The following is a 20,143-nucleotide window of genomic DNA, read 5'->3' as shown; positions in this document are numbered from 1 at the left end:
ACTATTACCAAGTTCAATGATGATCACCGAGCCAATATTTTGACAAAAAAACATTACTTATTCCGAATATTACGAAATCCGATGACGACGTAGTCCGAGGGCCCACTGTATGTCACATATTTACCTCAAATTTCTTATTATGGGTGTATGTACTATGATTATATGTTATGTAACGTGTTTCTCATATAATTTTGAAGAAAATATCATAGACTAATGAAAAATGTCTATATTAACAATATTTAATGGACCACAGAGTGATTATTATTAGTAGTATTCTTATTATTAATATGGTGTCTTCAAGACTAGTGAGACACTCTTAGTGATTTTAATGTGTACTAGCATGCTGTATAAGTTTATTTAGGTACAAGTGCACGTAAGTATAATTATCAGAGTGCATATGTAAATATAAAATACACAATAACTTTAAAACACTTGAAATTTTGGAGTTTCCAGACATAATCGAGAGACACGGAGCTCACAGAGGATGCAAACAAAAAGTGGCAGGCAGAGACCATATTAGCGAGTCAGGTGGAGGGGGAAGGGAGCTGTATGAATTTTGGTCATAATTTGAAATGTCTGTATTAACGAAACACTGCAAAGCAGGGCCCTCCTGTACTGCTAATTTACATTTGTGTAAATGATCATTTAGACATCTGAAAGACTAACTTAATTTTCTCTCAAAGTAATTTTATGCACATCATTATCATATATTATATTGTCTTCTGATCACACTGTCCATTGGCAAGATTTTCCTCCCATGTGGCTTCATGCAAGTTTTAACCCTTTGGGGGTCGACAGGTCCTCTCAGAGACTTGTTCTCAGGATCGGCCAAATTTCAAAAAAAAAATTATTTTTTCTTATGAAAAGATAGAGAATCTTTTCCCGATCATAATGACACCAAAAGTATGAAATTTGATGGAAAACATACGGAATTATGCTCTCGCGAAGTTAGCAGTCTCAACGATGTTTGCGCATCGGCGATTTTGCCCACTTTGAGCCCTATTTTCGGCCAATTTCAGTGTACTAGTTGACAAAAATCGTAACTATTTCGCTAGAACTCCATTCTTTCTATCAAATGAGTACAAGAAACCACCCATTTACCGATTTCAACTATCCAATAAAGTGGTCAGAATTTAGCAATTTTGCCAATTTCACACAAATTTCAAAAGATGCCAATTTCCAAATATGTCTTCCATTCTATAAAATGAGACCAAGAAAACTAGAATACACCAATAAATACCATATGAAAATACAGTGCAAAGTCGCTGTTTTAATCCAAAAACACGATCAAAGTTTTTTTTTCTCATTACGCACTGTGTGCTGCAGGATTTTTTTTATACTGCGCAGCACACTTACCACATAGACCCATTTTTACATATGTAGGCCTACCAGCTTTCTCTCACTAGATTTGAGGGCGCTAGAATTTAGGCGTACTAGTACATCAAAAACCCTGGGTCGTAAGACGTACTAGTACGTCCAAAACCCTCAAAGGGTTAATCAACTTGATCTTAGTGAGAAAACTTTTAGAAATAGAACACAAATGATTTCTAGCTAGAATGAAGTCGCAGGTGCCTTACTAAATTAAATTTACATGAAAACTCCATTAGACATTCTGAACACCTAAATGGTTTCTCCTTGGTATGAACTTTCACATGTCGTACTAAAAGACATTTTTTGGAAAACTCTTTTAGACACTCTGAACACTGATATGGTTTCTCTCCAGTATGAATTCTCATGTGTTGTACTAAACTAGTTTTCTGTGAAAACTCTTTCAGACACTCTGAACATTGATACGGTTTCTCTCCAGTATGGATCCTCATGTGATGTACTAAGTAAGATTTAGTGGTAAACTTTTTTAGACATTCTGAACACTGAAATGGTTTTTCTCCAGTATGAATTCTCATGTGTTGTACTAAACTAGTTTTTTGTGAAAATTCTTTTAGACACTCTGAACACCGATACAGTTTCTCTCCAGTATGACTTCTCATGTGATGTACTAAACTAGATTGATCTGAAAACTCTTTTAGACATTCTGAACACTGATATGGCTTCTCTCCAAAATGAGTTCTCATGTGTTTTACTGAACTAGAGTGATCTGAAAACTCTCTTAGACATTCTGAACACTGATATGGTTTCTCTCCAGTATGAATTCTCATGTGTTGTACTAAATTAGATTTAGTTGCAAAATCTTTTAGACATTCTGAGCATTGATATGGCTTCTCTCCAGTATGAATTCTTATGTGTTGTATTAAATTAGAGTTTTTTGAAAATGATTTTAGACATTCTGAACATTGATAGGGCTTTTCACCAGTATGACTTCTCATGTGATGTACTAAATAAGATTTGCTGGCAAATTCTTTTAAACACACTGAACAGTGATACAGTCCCCCTCCAGTATGAAATTTCATATGTCTTACTAAACTAGATTTAGCTGAAAACTCTTTTAGACATTCCGAACATTGATGTAGTTTCTCTCCAGCATGAATTCTCATGTGTTGTACCAAACTAAACTTTTGTGAAAACTCCTTTAGACATTCGAAACACTGATATGGTTTCTTTCCAGTATGAATCCTCATGTGTTGTACTAAATAAGATTTATCTAAAAACTCTTTTAGACACACACAACACTGACATTGTTTTTCTCTGGTATGAATTCTCATATGTCTCATTAAATGTGTATTTTTAGAAAACTTTTTCAAACACGTTAAACACTGAACTGTTTTATCGCCTCTGTTAACTGCAGTCAGTGATACACACCGAGATGTTTGTGAGGAATGTGAATACTGATATAGTTTGTCTTCTGCATCAACTGTTATGTGTGTTGCTTGATCACATTCTTTTTCAAGTATTTTAGACATAGTGAACAATAACTTAACACTTTCACTATCAAGACACCAAATTAAAGTGCTAACAGTGTCAGGGTTTGTCCTTAAAATTTTTTTCAGAAATGGTAGAGAAACTTTTTCTTAAGGTAATGACACCAAGAACACAAAATATAACTCAAACTTAAAAAGAATTACGAATTGCACTCTGAGTGCAATTCACACATTAAGAATTTCAGTCACTGAGTCCTATTTTATGCCAATTCCATTAATCATTCTGAACAAATTCTTAGCTTTCTGCACTAGCTAAAGTGCACAAAATTTAGCAGTTTGATTAATTTTACACAAAATTCAACAAATTCTTTTCATAAACAAAAAATAAACACAGTATGCATCGCAGCAACTAAAGCAACCTATCTTCTGTTCAATAATCATATATTCAGCCCTCTAGTATCTTCTGTTCATTAAACATGCACTCAGCCCTCTAGTATCTGCTGTTCATTAATCATGTACTCAGCCTTCTAGCATCTTCTGTTCATTAATCATGTACTCAGCCCTCTAGTATCTTCTATTCATTATTCATGTACTCAGCCCTCTAGTATCTTCTATTCATTATTCATGTACTCAGCCCTCTAGAATATTATTCCTCACCTCTGTTTTGAATTCATCATCACACAAAATCTAAGTTTTACCCTATTTCACAGATAAAAAAAAAATAACCAAGAATGATAATCATGGTTTAGTGCATACCAATAATTGAAGCAGAGCCAATAAAGTACACAAAACAAATGAGATACTGTACTCCCGGCCCTGAAATTTACCAAATTATTCAATTCATTAGACTGATATCCACTTTATCAACTGATACCAAGAAATAATCATAAAGCCATAAAAAGAAAATACACCTACCATCCGACTTACGACCTGCTCGACTTACGACCACTCGACTTACGACCGTGTTTTTTATGCCAAATTTCTGGGAAATAAACAACTATTTGTGTTGTACACAGTGTTTATCTTAAGCCTTACAGTATAAAATACAGTACTAACAACATAAAAAGTAAAGTAAAACATGAAATACCAAAATAAAACAATAAAATAAAGTCATTACAAAAATGTTTTGTTGATATTCGTCAGTAAAGTTCAACTTACGACCATTTCGACTTACGACCGGTTTCTCGGAACCGAACTCGGTCGTAAGTCGGATGGTAGGTGTATCCTTAAAAACACCTCAAAGTTGCTATTTTAAACCAAACACAAGGTCAGAAGTTGGCTTTTCTCATCGTGCACTTCAATAGGGTAAGATTGTTTTTATGCTGTGCCACTCACTGCATAGACCCACTCACATGTGCACACCAAAATTTACTACTCACAGCATATTTGAGGGTACTGTGCTCAAAACGTACATCTACATGAACAACACTGTGCTTAAAACGTACATCTACATGAACAACACTGTGCTCAAAACGAACATCTACATGTACAACACTGTGCTCAAAACGTACATCTACACGAGTGACACTGTGCTTAAAACGTACATCTACACGAGTGACACTGTGCTTAAAACGTACATCTACACGAGTGACACTGTGCTCAAAACGTACATCTACACGAGTGACACTGTGCTTAAAACGTACATCTACATGAGTGACACTGTGCTTAAAACGTACATCTACACGAGTGACACTGTGCTTAAAACGTACATCTACACAAGTGACACTGTGCTTAAAACGTACATCTACATGAACAACACTGTGCTCAATAATATATATCTGTGTAGAGAGTAAAGGGTCAATAATCTTATAAAGTGCTTAACCAGATGATATTTTTGTGATCCATTACACAGAAAACACTGTCTCTAATATTCTATTATTATAATAAACATGGACAAGCACTAAACCAGTAAGGTTTAAACAGTGATTGAGGACATGGATGGATATTTACAATATTGGGAGGATATTTCAAATTCCTAGGATCAAACAAGCAGTTGACCAACAGTAAAGCACCTACATGAAGGGTTCTCTAATACTGTTCAGAAATTTAAATGTTCCTTGGTAAAGTTCTCACAGAAGTTTTGTAACAAACATTACACAGAATTATTACACAGCAGCTTTGTGAAATTGATGTTGATGCTGTAAATGTTATATCTATAACACTGTAGCAACAGTGTTCTCACTACTTGAACACTTACTTGAACATTATGATACTGAAAAGTGACACTTACTTGAACATTATGATACTGAAAAGTGACACTTACTTGAACATTATGATACTGAAAAGTGACACTTACTTGAACATTATGATACTGAAAAGTGACACTTACTTGAACATAATGATACTGAAAAGTGACACTTACTTGAACATAATGATACTCAAGAGTGACACTTACTTGAACCTTATAATACTGAAGTGACACTTACTTCATACCTATGATACTGAAAAGTGACACTTACTTGAACCTTATGATACAGAAAAGTGATACTGTGTCACCTCCAGTATTGGTGCTACAAGTACCAACCTCTGCTGCCACGATGACTTCCACTGTAGATACTACATGTGCCAACCTCTGCTACCAGGATGACCTGTAGTGTTGGTATTACAAGTACCAGTCTCTGCTACCAGGATGACCTGTAGTGTTGGTATTACAAGTACCAGTCTCTGCTACCAGGATGACCTGCAGTGTTGGTATTACAAGTACCAGACTCTGTTACCAGGATGACCTGCAGTGTTGGTATTACAAGTACCAGTCTCTGCTACCAGGATGACCTGCAGTGTTGGTATTACAAGTACCAGACTCTGTTACCAGGATGACCTGCAGTGTTGGTATTACAAGTACCAGTCTCTGCTACCAGGATGACCTGCAGTGTTGGTATTACAAGTACCAGTCTCTGCTACCAGGATGACCTGTAGTGTTGGTATTACAAGTACCAGACTCTGTTACCAGGATGACCTGCAGTGTTGGTATTACAAGTACCAGACTCTGCTACCAGGATGACCTGCAGTGTTGGTATTACAAGTACCAGACTCTGTTACCAGGATGACCTGCAGTGTTGGTATTACAAGTACCAGACTCTGTTACCAGGATGACCTGCAGTGTTGGTATTACAAGTACCAGACTCTGTTACCAGGATGACCTGTAGTGTTGGTATTACAAGTACCAGACTCTGTTACCAGGATGACCTGCAGTGTTGGTATTACAAGTACCAGACTCTGTTACCAGGATGACCTGTAGTGTTGGTATTACAAGTACCAGACTCTGTTACCAGGATGACCTGCAGTGTTGGTATTACAAGTACCAGTCTCTGCTACCAGGATGACCTGTAGTGTTGGTATTACAAGTACCAGACTCTGCTACCAGGATGACCTGCAGTGTTGGTATTACAAGTACCAGTCTCTGCTACCAGGATGACCTTCAGTGTTGGTACTACAAGTACCAGTCTCTGCTACCAGGATGACCTGCAGTGTTGGTATTACAAGTACCAGTCTCTGCTACCAGGATGACCTTCAGTGTTGGTACTACAAGTACCAGTCTCTGCTACCAGGATGACCTGCACACGAAAAAAAACAAATTCAAATAGTTATCAAATGTAATACTTGTGGTAGTATTATTATTAATGAAATATTTATGGTATTATTACAGTCAAACTTGTGGTAAAGGTCAGTCATCAGTAATGTGGCAATCAGTTATCCAGTTCCATCAGTAATCAGGGTGAGTTTCTGTGAGACTGGGAGTGTTGCTGTGAGCCAGGGTATGTTGCTGTGAACCAAGGTATGTTGATGTGAGCCAAAGTATGACACTGAGAGCCAAGCTATGTTGCTGTGAGCCAGGGTATGTTGCCATGAGCTGGGGTATGTTGCTGTGAGCAAGAGTATGTTGATGTGAATCACATTATGTTGCTGGGAGCCAGGGTATGTTGCTGTAAGCCGAGGTATGTTGCTGTGAGTCAGGTTATATTACTGTGAGAGAGGGTAAGTTGCTGTGAACCAAGGTATGTTGCTGTGAACCAAAGTATGTTGCTGTTAGTCCTGGTTTGTTGCTGTGAGCCAGGGTATTTTGCTGTGAGACAGGGTATGTTGCTGTGAGCCAGGGCATTTTGCTGTGAGACAGGGTATGTTACTGTGAGCCAGTGTATGTTCCTTTGAGCCAAGGAATGTTCGTGTGAGCCAGTATACATTGATGTGAGCCAGGATGTGTTGCTCTAAGCCAGGGTATCTTACTTTGAAAGAGGGTATGTTGTTGTGAATACAGGTATGTTGGTTTAAGCAAAGGGAATTTTCCTTTGAGCCATGGAATGTTGGTGTGAGCCATGTTATGTTGCTGTGAACCAAAATATGTTACTGTGAGAAAGAATATGTTGCTGTTAGCCCACATGTTTTGCTGACAGCCTGGGTATGTTCTTGTGAGCCTGCATATGTGGTTGTAAGCCAGGGAATGTTACCGACAACCAAGGTATAATGCTGTGAGCCAGGGTGCACTTACCTAGTTGTACTTACCTAGTCGTGGTTGCAGGGGTTGAGTCATAGCTCCTGGCCCCACCTCTTCACTGGTCACTACTAGGTCACTCTCCCTGAACCATGAGCTTTATCATACCTCTGCTTAAAGCTACGTATGGATCCTGCCTCCACTACATCGCTTCCCAAACTATTCCACTTCTTGAGTACTCTGTGACTGAAGAAATACTTCCTAACATCCCTGTGATCCATCTGTGTCTTCAGCTTCCAACTGTGTCCCCTTGTTGCTGTGTCCCATCTCTGGAACATCCTGTCTTTGTCCACCTTGTCAATTCCTCTCAGTATTTTATATGCTGTTATCACGTCCCCCCTATCTCTCCTGTCCTCCAGTGTCGTCAGGTCGATTTCCCTTAACCTCTCCTCATAGGACATACCCCTTAGCTCTGGGACTAGTCTTGTTGCAAACCTTTGCACTTTCTCTAGTTTCTTTATGTGCTTGGCTAGGTGTGGGTTCCAAACTGGTGCCACATACTCCAATATGGGCCTGACGTACACAGTGTACAGGGTCCTGAACAATTCCTTATTAAGATGTCAGAATGCTGTTTTTAGGTTTGCTAGGCGCCCATATGCAGCGGTAGTTAGTTGGTTGATGTACGCCTCAGGAGATGTGCCTGTGTTGGCTGCTGTTGATGAGATCATTCCTTTCTAGGTGTTCCACCACTCTTCTCCTGATAATCTTCTCCATAACTTTGCATACTATACATGTCAGCGACACTGGTCTGTAGTTTAGTGCTTCATGTCTGTCTCCTTTTTAAAAGATTGGGACTACATCTGCTGTCTTCCATGCCTCAGGCAATCTCCCTGTTTCGATAGATGTATTGAATATTGTTGTTAGGGGTAGACATAGCGCCTCTCTCCCCTCTCTCGGGACCCATAGAGAGATGTTATCCAGCTCCATTGCTTTTGAGGTATCTAGCTCACTCAGAAGCCTCTTCACTTCTTCCTTGGTTGTATGTACTGTGTCCAGCACTTGGCGGTGTACCCCACCTCTTCGTCTTTCTGAAGCCCCTTCTGTCCCCTCTGTGAACACTTCTTTGAATCTCTTGTTGAGTTCCTCACATACTTCATGGTCATTTCTTGTTGTCTCTCCTCCTTCCTTCCTTAGCTTGCTTACCTGGTCCTTGACTGTCGTTTTTCTCCTGATGTGGCTGTATAACAGCTTCGGGTCAGATTTGGCTTTTGCTGCTATGTTGTTTTCATATTGTTGTTGGGCCTCCCTTCTTATCTGTGCACATTCATTTATGGCTCTATGAATGCTCTCCTTATTCTCCTGGGTCCTTTGCCTTCTATATTTCTTCCATTCCCTAGCACACTTTGTTTTTGCTTCACTGCACCTTTGGGTGAACCATGGGCTCATCCTGGCTTTTTCATTATCCCTGTTACCCTTGGGTACAAACCTCTCCTCAGCCTCCTTGCACACTGTTGTTACATATTCCATTATCTCATTAACTAGCTTCCCTGCCAGTTCTCTGTCCCACTGAACCCCATTCAGGAAGTTCCTCATTCCCGTGTAGTCCCCTTTCTTGTAGTTTGGCTTCATTCGCCCTGACCTTCCTGCTTCCCCCTCCAGTTGTAGCTCTACTGTGTATTCGAAGCTTAAAACCACATGATCGCTGGCCCCAAGGGGTCTTTCATATGTGATGTCCTCAATATCTGCACTACTCAAGGTGAATACTAGGTCCAGTCTTGCTGGTTCATCCTCTCCTCTCTCTCTTGTAGTGTCCCTTACATGTTGGTACATGAAGTTTTCCAGTACCACCTCCATCATCTTAGCCCTCCATGTATCTTGGCCCCCATGTGGCTCCAAGTTCTCCCAATCGATTTCCTTGTGGTTAAAGTCACCTATGATCAGGAGCTTTGCCCTGCATGCATGAGCTCTTCTGGCCACTGAAGCCACTGTGTCAACCATCAATCTACTGCTGTCATCATACTCTTGCCTTGGCCTCCTTCTGATCTGTGGTGGGTTATACATCACTGCAATTACCACTTTGGGACCTCCAGAGTGAAGCGTTCCCGCTATGTAATTGCTTGCTTCTCCGCTGTCTCCTCTCTCCAGCTCATCAAGGTTCCATCGGTTTTTGATCAGCAGTGCCACTCCTCTGTCCCCTCTGTTCCCTCTGTCTTTCTTCAGCATCTGGTATTCCATTGGTTTCTGTGAAACCTATGATGTCCGGAGATGCCTCTGATTCTTTCGTGCCACTCCTCCCACTTATTTGTTATTCCATCAACGTTTGTGTACCATACCTTCAGTTTCCTCTCCAACACTCTGGTTTAGGGGGGGCCTGTGAGGGTGGGAGACCTGGTAGCATACTGTGGAATTCTATAGCTGAGTGTTGGGTGGAAGCTGTGAGTATGAATTGTAGTTTGTGTTGGGATGGTGTGATAGGTCGTGGGGTTCTGAGGATGGTTGTGTGTGTGCTTGCCCTTGCTGCTCTGTCCTGCTCTGATTGACCTCTGCTGGTTCCGTCCTTGTCTCCTTTCCTAGCTCCTTTCGCTTTTTTGTCCTCTCCCTCAGCTGCTGTCGTTCTGTTTGTGTTCTGTCTCTGGCTAGGAACACCCTCATGTACTCTTCCGAGTACTTCAACCGTGGTTTCTCTTGGAGGATCCTGTTCTGCACTGTTTCTGTCCAGAGAATCAGCTTGATTGGTCGTTTTCTCTCCTTCAAGTACCCCACTGTGAGAATAAGCCGTCCATAATGGTGGTGAGGCAGCAGCTAAGGCGGCGGCGTTTTCTGTAGCCCTATGTAACTCCAACAACATTGGAGGAGGTGGTAGAATCGCAGAATCACTGAAGAAGGCATCCTCTACCACCATCACAACCACTACCACCATCACAACCACTACCACCATCACAACCACTACCACCCTCTACCACCATCACTACCACTTTCTACCACTATCACAACTGCTACCACCATAACTACCACCTTCTACCACCATCACTAAAACTGTCTACCACTATCAAAACTAGCACCCTCTACCACCATCACTACCACCCTCTACCACCATCACTACCACCTTCTACCACCATCACTACCACAGTCTACCACTATCACAACTGCTAGCACCCTCTACCACTATCACAATTGCTAGCACCCTCTACCACTATCACAACTGCTAGCACCCTATACCACTATCACAACTGCTAGCACCCTCTACCACTATCACAACTGCTAGCACCCTCTTCCACTAACACAACTGCTAGCACCCTCTACCACCATCACTACCACCCTCTACCACCATCACTGTTACCCTCTACCACCATCACTACCACCCCCTACCACTATCACAACTGCTTCCACTCTACCACCACCACCTTCGTATTTTTCTACAAACTTTTTCTTAAATTATATGTGTTTCTTACATTCTTTACCAAAGGGCTGGCACTAGAAGCTTTCTTTGGAGCCATGGTGACTTATTTAGCAGTTGCAATCACTAAAACGAATGGAATAGTATTATGAAATATATGGCATGAACTCATGGGATCATCCTCGCTCACTGATAAACAATGGCACACTGGCTGGGAATGGAGTGTAAGGTGGCTTGGGACTGTGTGTATGTGTCCCAGCCGAATGATTATTTGCAAGTCAAACAATGATTCGTGAGCCAATGTTTTGATGAAAATAACGTTAAAATTTTCGAAAATTACGACTATCGAGCCTTACGATTATCGAGGGACCACTGTACACTGCTGTATAAATATTTAGAAATATACCAGAAATTTTATAATTGGTGCAAAGGTGACATTAAAACAGTATCAGAGATAGCTGACACAAACTCACTACCATTATAGTATGCTTCTCACTTAGTGACAAATTTGTTTATTAATATGGTCTTAGGAACAGAACTCCATCATTAAGTGAGGAGAGGCTGTGCTCTCTTTTAGCACCACTCAATATACTTAACCTCTGCCAGTTGAGCTTCAGACCAAATGAAAGCAGAAATGTTGTAAACATACAAATCCTACATTTCCTGTATGCAGCACTTGAAAACAATGAATATTCACTAGGCCTCATTACTGAACTTAAGAAAACTTTCAATAGAGTAGACCTTAGCATCCTGCACCTCAGACTTGAGCATTATGTTATCAGAAGTCTTTCACTTTTATATATAAAGTCCTATCATACCAACAGACTTCAATATGTCTGACAAAAGCACCTCATCAACAAGACCTGTCAACTCTGGCATTCCACAGGGCAGTGTCCTCAGCTCTGTGAGGACAAATAATATGAATGAAATCCATTGAGGACAAAGCAAATCTCCAAGTCTTCTAGTGAACTATATAAAATGGTATAATATTTATTGAAGACAAATTTCAGTTGCTCTGGTATAAAATTGTAGAAATAAAAGCTAGAACTGATGTGTATGACTAAGAATCATAATGTCATATGATCTCACAAAAAAAGATCACAACAGTGTCATTATTACAACCATGAGAAAAATGATAGGGTGGAGAACAAGAGCCTTCAAAACAAGGGATACCAAGCCAGTCATGGCCCTTTTTTAAGTCACTTGTTCTCTCTCTCTTGGTGGAATATTACTGTATATTAACAACCCCTTTCAAGGCAGGTGAAATTACATATGCTGAGAATGTACAGAGAACCTTCACTGCACTTAAATTACTGGGAATATTGAAAGTTGATCTGTATAAATAAAGTCCCTCGTGAATGACACAAAACTAACTCTCCAATGTTGTTGGATGTGTATAGGGCCGCTGAACATACGCCGGCTCGCTATTTGAGCTTAATTTCAAAATCCTTTTCATAGTGAAACCAATCAAAATCATCTCTATTTCTGTTATACATCTTCCATTCTATAGTGAGACCAAGAAAATGAGAATACAACCATAAATACTATACAAAAAACACACCTAAAAGTCAGCATTTTAATCCATAAACATGGTCGAAGTTTTTTTTTTCCTCATTATGCACTGCGTGCTGCAGGGTTTTTTTTTATACTGCACACACTGACCACACAGACTCATTCTCTCACATGTGGGCCTACCAGATTTGAAGCTGCTAGAATTTTGGCGCATTAATACGTCAAAAACACTGGCTCATAAGACGTATTTATACGACACCGATAGTCAAATCCTGAGGTGTCTCCTGGTGTCGCAAAATTTAAAAAAAAAAAAAAATTATTTTTTCTTATGAAATGATAGAGAATCTTTTCCCGATTGTAATGACACCAAAAAAAAAACGAAATTTGATGGAAAACTGACGGAATTATGCTCTCGCGAAGTTAGCGACCTCGGCGCTGTTTACAAATCGGCAATTTCGCCCACTTTGAGCCCTATTTTCGGCTAATTCCATTGTTCCAGTCGCCCAAACTCATAGCTATTTCTTTAGAACGTCATTTTTTCTATCGATTGAGTACAAGAAACTGCCCATTTACCGATTTCAACTACCCAATAACATGGTCAGAAATTTGCAATTTGGCCAATTTCATGAAAATTAAAAAATATGAATATCAAAAAATGGTCCAGAATGAACAATGCAGACATTCCTGGCTCTAAAATAACATTTTCTTTGTTCATCAGTCATGTCTCCAGGCCCCTCTGATATTACTCTTGCTTTCTATTTTGAATTTTTATTCAAACAAAAAATAGAAGACTTACTATTATGCAGACTACTGCAATACTGTAATAATTGTATAAATAACATCAACCCATTCATGACTGCATATTAGAATGGCTAGTTGGACATTTATTGGACAATGGCATCATTTGTTTACTTTTGAACATTGGCAAAAATCAAACATTTCCCCTACTTTGAGCTCCATTTCTAGATTCTTTTTATAGTAAAATCAATCAAAAACACCTCTATTTCTGTAATATGTTTTCCATTCTATCAAATGAGACCAAGAAAACGAGAATACAACCATAAATACTATACGAAAATAGACCACAAAGTCGGCATTTTAATTAAAAAAAACGGTCGGAGTTTTTTTTTTCTCATTATGCACTGCGTGCTCCAGGACTTTTTTTATATGGTGCACACTGACCACACAGACCCATTCTCTCACATGTGGGCCTACCAGCTTCCTCCTGCTTGATTTGAAGCCGCTAGAATTTATGAGTATATATACGTCAAACACGGCACCTCGTAAAACGTATATATACGGCCGTGACAGTCAAAGGGTTAACCCCTTCAGGGTCCAAGGCCAAAATCTGAAGTGGTGCTCCAGTGTCCAAGAAATTTTGAAAAAAAAAAATTATTTTTTCTTACAGAATTAAAGATAATATTTTTGTGAAGGTAATAAGACAAAAAAAAGTTTTTTCTGATCAGTACTTACCGAGATACAGCAGCAGGAAGTTGACCCAAAATGACCGGGTGGCGGCAACATCGGTGACTTCCGCAAAATCCCAATTTTTTATTTTATTTTTTTATACTTTTTTCTTTCCTTTTCTATTTTTTTTCTTTTTCTAATAACATTTGTGGCCTGTGAGACCAGTATAATGTATATTGTATAACCGTACACTCATTGTATTCCACACAATAACTGCACTAATTTGTTTATCATTATATTGCTTACAAAACTTGTTTACAAGTTTACTGTAAACAAAATGATGAAAATATTAGTGCGGTTATTGTGTTGAATACAATGGTACCATATAGCACCATATGGTACAATGGTGCCATAGGGTGCAATGGTACCATATGGTACAATGGCACCATATGATACAATGGTACCATATGGTACAATATGGTACAATGGCACATGATACAATGGTACCATATAGTACCATATGGTACAATGGTGCCATAGGGTGCAATGGTACCATAGCATGCAATGGTACCATATGGTACAATGGCATCATATGATACAGTGGCACCATATGATACAATGGCACTATATGGTACAATATGGCACAATGGCACATGATACAATGGTACCATATGATACAATGGTGCCATATGGTAGAATGGCACCATTTGGTACAATGGTACCATATGGTGTAATGGTACCATATGGTACCATATGATGCAATGGTACCATATGGTACATTGTACCATACAATACAATGATACCATATGGTTCATTGTACCATATGGTACTGTTGTATTCAACACACACTAATATTTTCATTATTATTTTGTTTACAATAGTTGTTTACAATAAAAATATGCAAAAATGTTGTATATTAGTAATGTTCTATTATATATTTACAAGTGTACAGGAACTTTACGTGTTCCTTGAGGTGGATGACAAAGCACTTTGTCTCGGAAACTGCGGAGTCTTGCGTCGCCACTCACTCAGTCTTGGCTGGTGTCTCATGCCACCAACACCTATTGACCATATGGTACACGGTATCATATGTTACAGGGTACCATATGGTACATTGTACTATGTGGTAAAGGGTACCATGCAGTACAGGATAATATATGGTGCAGGGTACCATATGGTACAGGGTACCATACAGTACAGGACACCATATGGTACAGATACAGGGATAACTATAGAAATAAGTCACCCTGACTTTTTTGTGTTATCCTAGGATTTTATACGTATGCCGCTATGTATGATAATCTATGCAATTGTATTTCTGTACACCTGAATAAACTTACTCAAGTGCATGTGGCATCATAAGCAAGTTTATTTAGTTATACACAAATAAAGTCACATAGAATATCATACTTAGCAGCATATGTTTGGAGAACCTAGGATAACCCAAAAAAGTCAGACAGATTTATTTCCATTAGGGTCCCTGTACCCTGTACCATATGGTACAATGTACTATATGGTACATTGTACCATATGGTACCATTGTACCATATACCATTGTACCATATGATACCACTGTATGACATGGCACCATTGTACCATATGGTACCATTGTACCATATGGCACAATGGTACCATATGGTTCAAAACCATAGAATTCGTCTTCAGCTCCACTTCCATCAGTCTTTGAACTGTAAGTTGTGAAGAGGAGAGACAGAATTCACCCGGAGAGTGAGTGGGGAGTGAGAGCTTCCTTGCCGCCAGGCACTATGAACAAAGCTACTTTGCCGGCGTTCCCACAATGCCATGTGGGCATCCAGATTTTTTCTATGGTGTGCACACTGACCACCCAGACCCATTCTCTTAGTTGTAGGCCTACCAGCCTTCTCGAGCTAAATTTGACGGCGCTAGAATTTTGGCGTAGATCTACGGTTTGGACCCTGAACGTAAAGCCGTAGATCTACGGGACGGACCCTGAAAGGGTTAATATAAATAATAATAACACACAATAATAACCACTCTGAGGTGCACTAAATGTCATATAAAATGTTAACACAGACATTTTGCTTAATCCATCTATGATTTTTTTTAAAAATTACATAATAAACATGCTAAGTAATATATAACCATGATAAATACACCCACAGTAGAATAAATTAATATAAATATGAGATGTTTTTGCAGTTGGAGTGTCAGAAAGAATAACGTTTTTTCTAGTCCAACAACAAAGAAAATGTGTACACAATAGTATTACTGTGGATAACTGTAGAAAAAAATATTCCTTTTGTATGCCTTCACTCAGAGCGTTATTCCATCTAAAAATGGTGTGTTGCATAAGAATGGGAGTGTTGGTCTTAGTTTACTCCACTATACAAATGTGGAGACAACTTGTACACAATGTGAAGTGTTTGTATTATGATATAAGCTTGATAAATATGGAAATTAACGTGCATCAACCCACCAGCTGCATTCATGCTTGTTTACATTGCCGCTCTGTCCTCATTTACTCATTCTCTCTCTCGTTTCTTTGTTCTTAAGACTACAAATACGTATTTTAAGGTAAGTAATAAGCGTACTGTATATGCATTTTATTGCTATAAAGAGCTTTAAATGCCTAGTATATTATGTGTGGTTGGGGTGGCCAGATGGGCTACAATACCTACCACACCTGACTTTCTACAAATAAATGCTATTCACCTTGCACCCTTATATTAAGAACATTAAGAATACAAATACAGCGGAACTTCTACTTGCGAGTTTAATCTGTTCCATGATCTTGCTCGCAACTGGATTTGCTCATTTGTAGAGTAAATTTTCCTCATTTCAATTAATTGAAATGCAATTAATCCATTCCAGTGGAATTCTGTACTTCAATAATTTCACTAACATCAACTCTATGGTTTATTTATCTATCTCACTTAATCTAATATGACATAATAAACAATATAAATAACAAAGAAACCTGATATATACTCTAAAATGAATAAAATATGTCATTCATGTAGTGGTATGGGAGGTGTCGGCAGTGGATGAGAGTTTGTCTGGAGACCGGGAAAATACTTCATAAATAATTTCGATAATATCATCAATACGGCTCATTTATCTATCACAGTTCATCTAATGTGACATAACAAACAACATAAATAAAATAGAAACATGATATATACTCTAGAATGAATAAAATATGTCATTATGTAACAGGTGGAGGCAGCCACAACCGCTCCCTCTGTGTTGTGGTAAACACTGCCATCTAGTGATGGCCTTTTGAAGCCATCTATTATTATAATTATTAAATGTACGAAAGGAATAATTTTCTACAGTTACCCCCAGTAACACATTTTCTCTTATGTTAGATTGGAGAAAATGTTATTCTTGCCGTCACTTGTACAAGTTATGTGGATCCCACATCTTATATTTATGTTTATTTATTCTATTGTGGGGTGTATTTATCATCTTTTTATGTTATGTATCGTGTTTATTATATAATTTTGAAAAAAAATATCATGGATGGATTAATGAAAATGTGTATATTAACGTAATATACGACATTTAATGAGACTCGGTGAGTATTGTTATTATTATTATCATTTCTAATATGGCGTCACTTGCGCAAGTCGTCTGCTACCACATCTCACATTTATGTTTATTTATTCTACTGTGGGGTGTATTTATCTTATTTATATGTTATGCATCGTGTTTATTATATAATTTTGAAAAAAATATCATGGATGGATTAATGAAAATGTGTATATTACCGTAATATACGACATTTAATGAGACTCGGTGAGTATTGTTATTGTACATTATTATATACCTGCAGTTTACCTGGAGAGAGTTCCGGGGGTCAACGCCCCCGCGGCCCGGTCTGTGACCAGGCCTCATGGTGGACCAGAGCCTGATCAACCAGGCTGTTACTGCTGGCTGCACGCAAACCAACATACGAGCCACAGCCCGGCTGGTCAGCAACCAACTTTAGGTGCTTGTCCAGTGCCAGCTTGAAGACTGCCAGGGGTCTGTTGGTAATGCCCCATATGTATGCTGGGAGGTAGTTGAACAGTCTCGGGCCCCTGACACTTATTGTATGGTCTCTAAACGTTCTAGAGACACCCCTGCTTTTCATTGGGGGGATGTTGCATCGTCTGCCAAGTCTTTTGCTTTCGTAGTGAGTGATTTTCGTGTGCAAGCTCAGTACTAGTAACTCTAGGATTTTCCAGGTGTATATAATCATGTATCTCTCCCACCTGCGTTCCAGGGAATACAGGTTTAGGAACCTCAAGCGTTCCCAGTAATTGAGGTGTTTTATCTCCGTTATGCACGCTGTGAAGGTTCTCTGTACATTTTCTAGGTCAGCAATTTCACCTGCCTTGAAAGGTGCTGTTAGTGTGCAGCAATATTCCAGCCTAGATAGAACAAGTGACCTGAAGAGTGTCATCATTGGCTTGGCCTCCCTAGTTTTGAAGGTTCTCATTATCCATCCTGTCATTTTTCTAGCAGATGCAATTGATACAATGTTATGGTCCTTGAAGGTGAGATCCTCCGACATGATCACTCCCAGGTCTTTGACGTTGGTGTTTCGCTCTATTTTGTGGCCAGAATTTGTTTTGTACTCTGATGAAGATTTAATTTCCTCGTGTTTACCATATCTGAGTAATTGAAATTTCTCATTGTTGAACTTCATATTGTTTTCCGCAGCCCACTGAAAGATTTGGTTGATGTCCGCCTGGAGCCTTGCAGTGTCTGCAATGGAAGACACTGTCATGCAGATTCAAGTGTCATCTGCAAAGGAAGACACGGTGCTGTGGCTGACATCCTTGTCTATGTCAGATATGAGGATGAGGAACAAGATGGGAGTGAGTACTGTGCCTTGTGGAACAGAGCTTTTCACCGTAGCTGCCTCGGACTTTACTCTGTTGACTACTACTCTTTGTGTTCTGTTAGTGAGGAAATTATAGATCTATAGACCGACTTTTCCTGTTATTCCTTTAGCACGCATTTTGTGCGCTATTACGCCATGGTCACACTTGTCGAAGGCTTTTGCAAAGTCTGTATATATTACATCTGCATTCTTTTTGTCTTCTAGTGCATCTAGGACCTTGTCGTAATGATCCAATAGTTGAGACAGACAGGAGCGACCTGTTCTAAACCCGTGTTGCCCTGGGTTGTGTAACTGATGGGTTTCTAGATGGGTGGTGATATTGCTTCATAGGACCCTTTCAAAGATTTTTATGATATGGGATGTTAGTGCTATCGGTCTGTAGTTCTTTGCTGTTGCTTTACTGCCCCCTTTGTGGAGTGGGGCTATGTCTGTTGTTTTTAGTAACTGTGGGATGACCCCCGTATCCATGCTCCCTCTCCATAGGATGGTAAAGGCTCGTGATAGGGGCTTCTTGCAGTTCTTGATGAACACGGAGTCCATGAGTCTGGCCCTGGGGCAGAGTGCATGGGCATATCATTTATCGCCTGTTCGAAGTCATTTGGCATCAGGATGACATCGGATAGGCTTGTGTTAACCAAATTCTGTGGCTCTCTCATAAAAAATTCATTTTGATCTTCGACTCTCAGTCTGGTTAGCGGTTTGCTAAAAACTGAGTCATATTGGGACTTGAGTAGCTCACTCATTTCCTTGCTGTCATCTGTGTAGGACCCATCTTGTTTAAGTAGGGGCCCAATACTGGATGTTGTTCTCGACTTTGATTTGGCATAGGAGAAGAAATACTTTGGGTTTCTTTCGATTTCATTTATGGCTTTTAGTTCTTCCCGCGATTCCTGACTCCTATAAGATTCCTTTAGCTTAAGTTCGATGCTTGCTATTTCTCTGACCAGTGTCTCCCTACACATTTCAGATATATTGACCTCTTTTAGCCGCTCTGTTATTCTTTTCCATTATCTGTAAAGGGAGCGCATGTCGCTTTCTATTTTACATCTACTCCTCCTTTTTCTTAGAGGAATAAGCCTTGTGCATACATCGAGTGCCACCAAGTTAATCTGTTCTAGGCATAAGTTGGGGTCTGTGTTGCTTAGTTTATCTTCCCAGCTTATATAGGTTAGGACTTTGTTTACTTGGTACCACTTTATGTTTTTGTTATTTAAGTTGAATTTGGTGAATGCTCCCTCGTGACTAATCTCATTATGTCGGTCTGGGGCTCCACGCATACATGTCTGAACCTCAATTATGTTGTGATCTGAGTATATTGTTTTTGATATGGTGACATTTCTTATCAGATTATCAGTGTTAGTGAAGATGACATCTAGTGTATTCTCCAGTCTAGTAGGCTCTATTATTTGCTGGTTTAAACTGAATTTTGTGCAGAGATTTCAAAGCTCGTGTGAGTGTGAGTTTTCATCAGAGCTGCCTCCTGGTGTTAATACTGCAACAATATTATTTGCTATATTCCTCCATTTTAGGTGCCTTAAGTTGAAATCCCCCAGGAGCAAGATGTTGGGTGCAGGAGCTGGAAGATTTTCCAGACAGTGGTCAATTTTTAACAGCTGTTCCTGGAATTGCTGGGATGTTGCATCCGGAGGCTTGTAGACTACCACAATGACTAGGTTTTGGTTCTCGACCTTTACTGCTAAAACTTCCAC

At 39.4% G+C, this 20,143-nt stretch overlaps 1 protein-coding gene across 1 annotated transcript in view; it reads right to left on the bottom strand.

The window, feature by feature from the left end:
- Positions 1 to 20,143, bottom strand: part of LOC128693081 (zinc finger protein 271-like) — a 74,505-nt gene that overhangs the window by 1,748 nt on the left and 52,614 nt on the right. The window contains exon 2 of the mRNA XM_053782578.2: positions 1 to 6,370. This exon is cut by the window's left edge and continues 1,748 nt beyond it. Coding sequence (XP_053638553.1) covers positions 1,548 to 2,858 — 1,311 coding nt within the window. The 5' untranslated portion in view covers positions 2,859 to 6,370 and the 3' untranslated portion in view covers positions 1 to 1,547. The remainder of the gene's footprint in view (positions 6,371 to 20,143) is intronic.

This window comes from Cherax quadricarinatus, chromosome 38 (genome assembly GCF_038502225.1).
Source record: "Cherax quadricarinatus isolate ZL_2023a chromosome 38, ASM3850222v1, whole genome shotgun sequence".
Taxonomy (NCBI): Eukaryota; Metazoa; Arthropoda; class Malacostraca; order Decapoda; family Parastacidae; genus Cherax; species Cherax quadricarinatus.
This window is presented reverse-complemented; position numbering and strand designations above follow the sequence as displayed.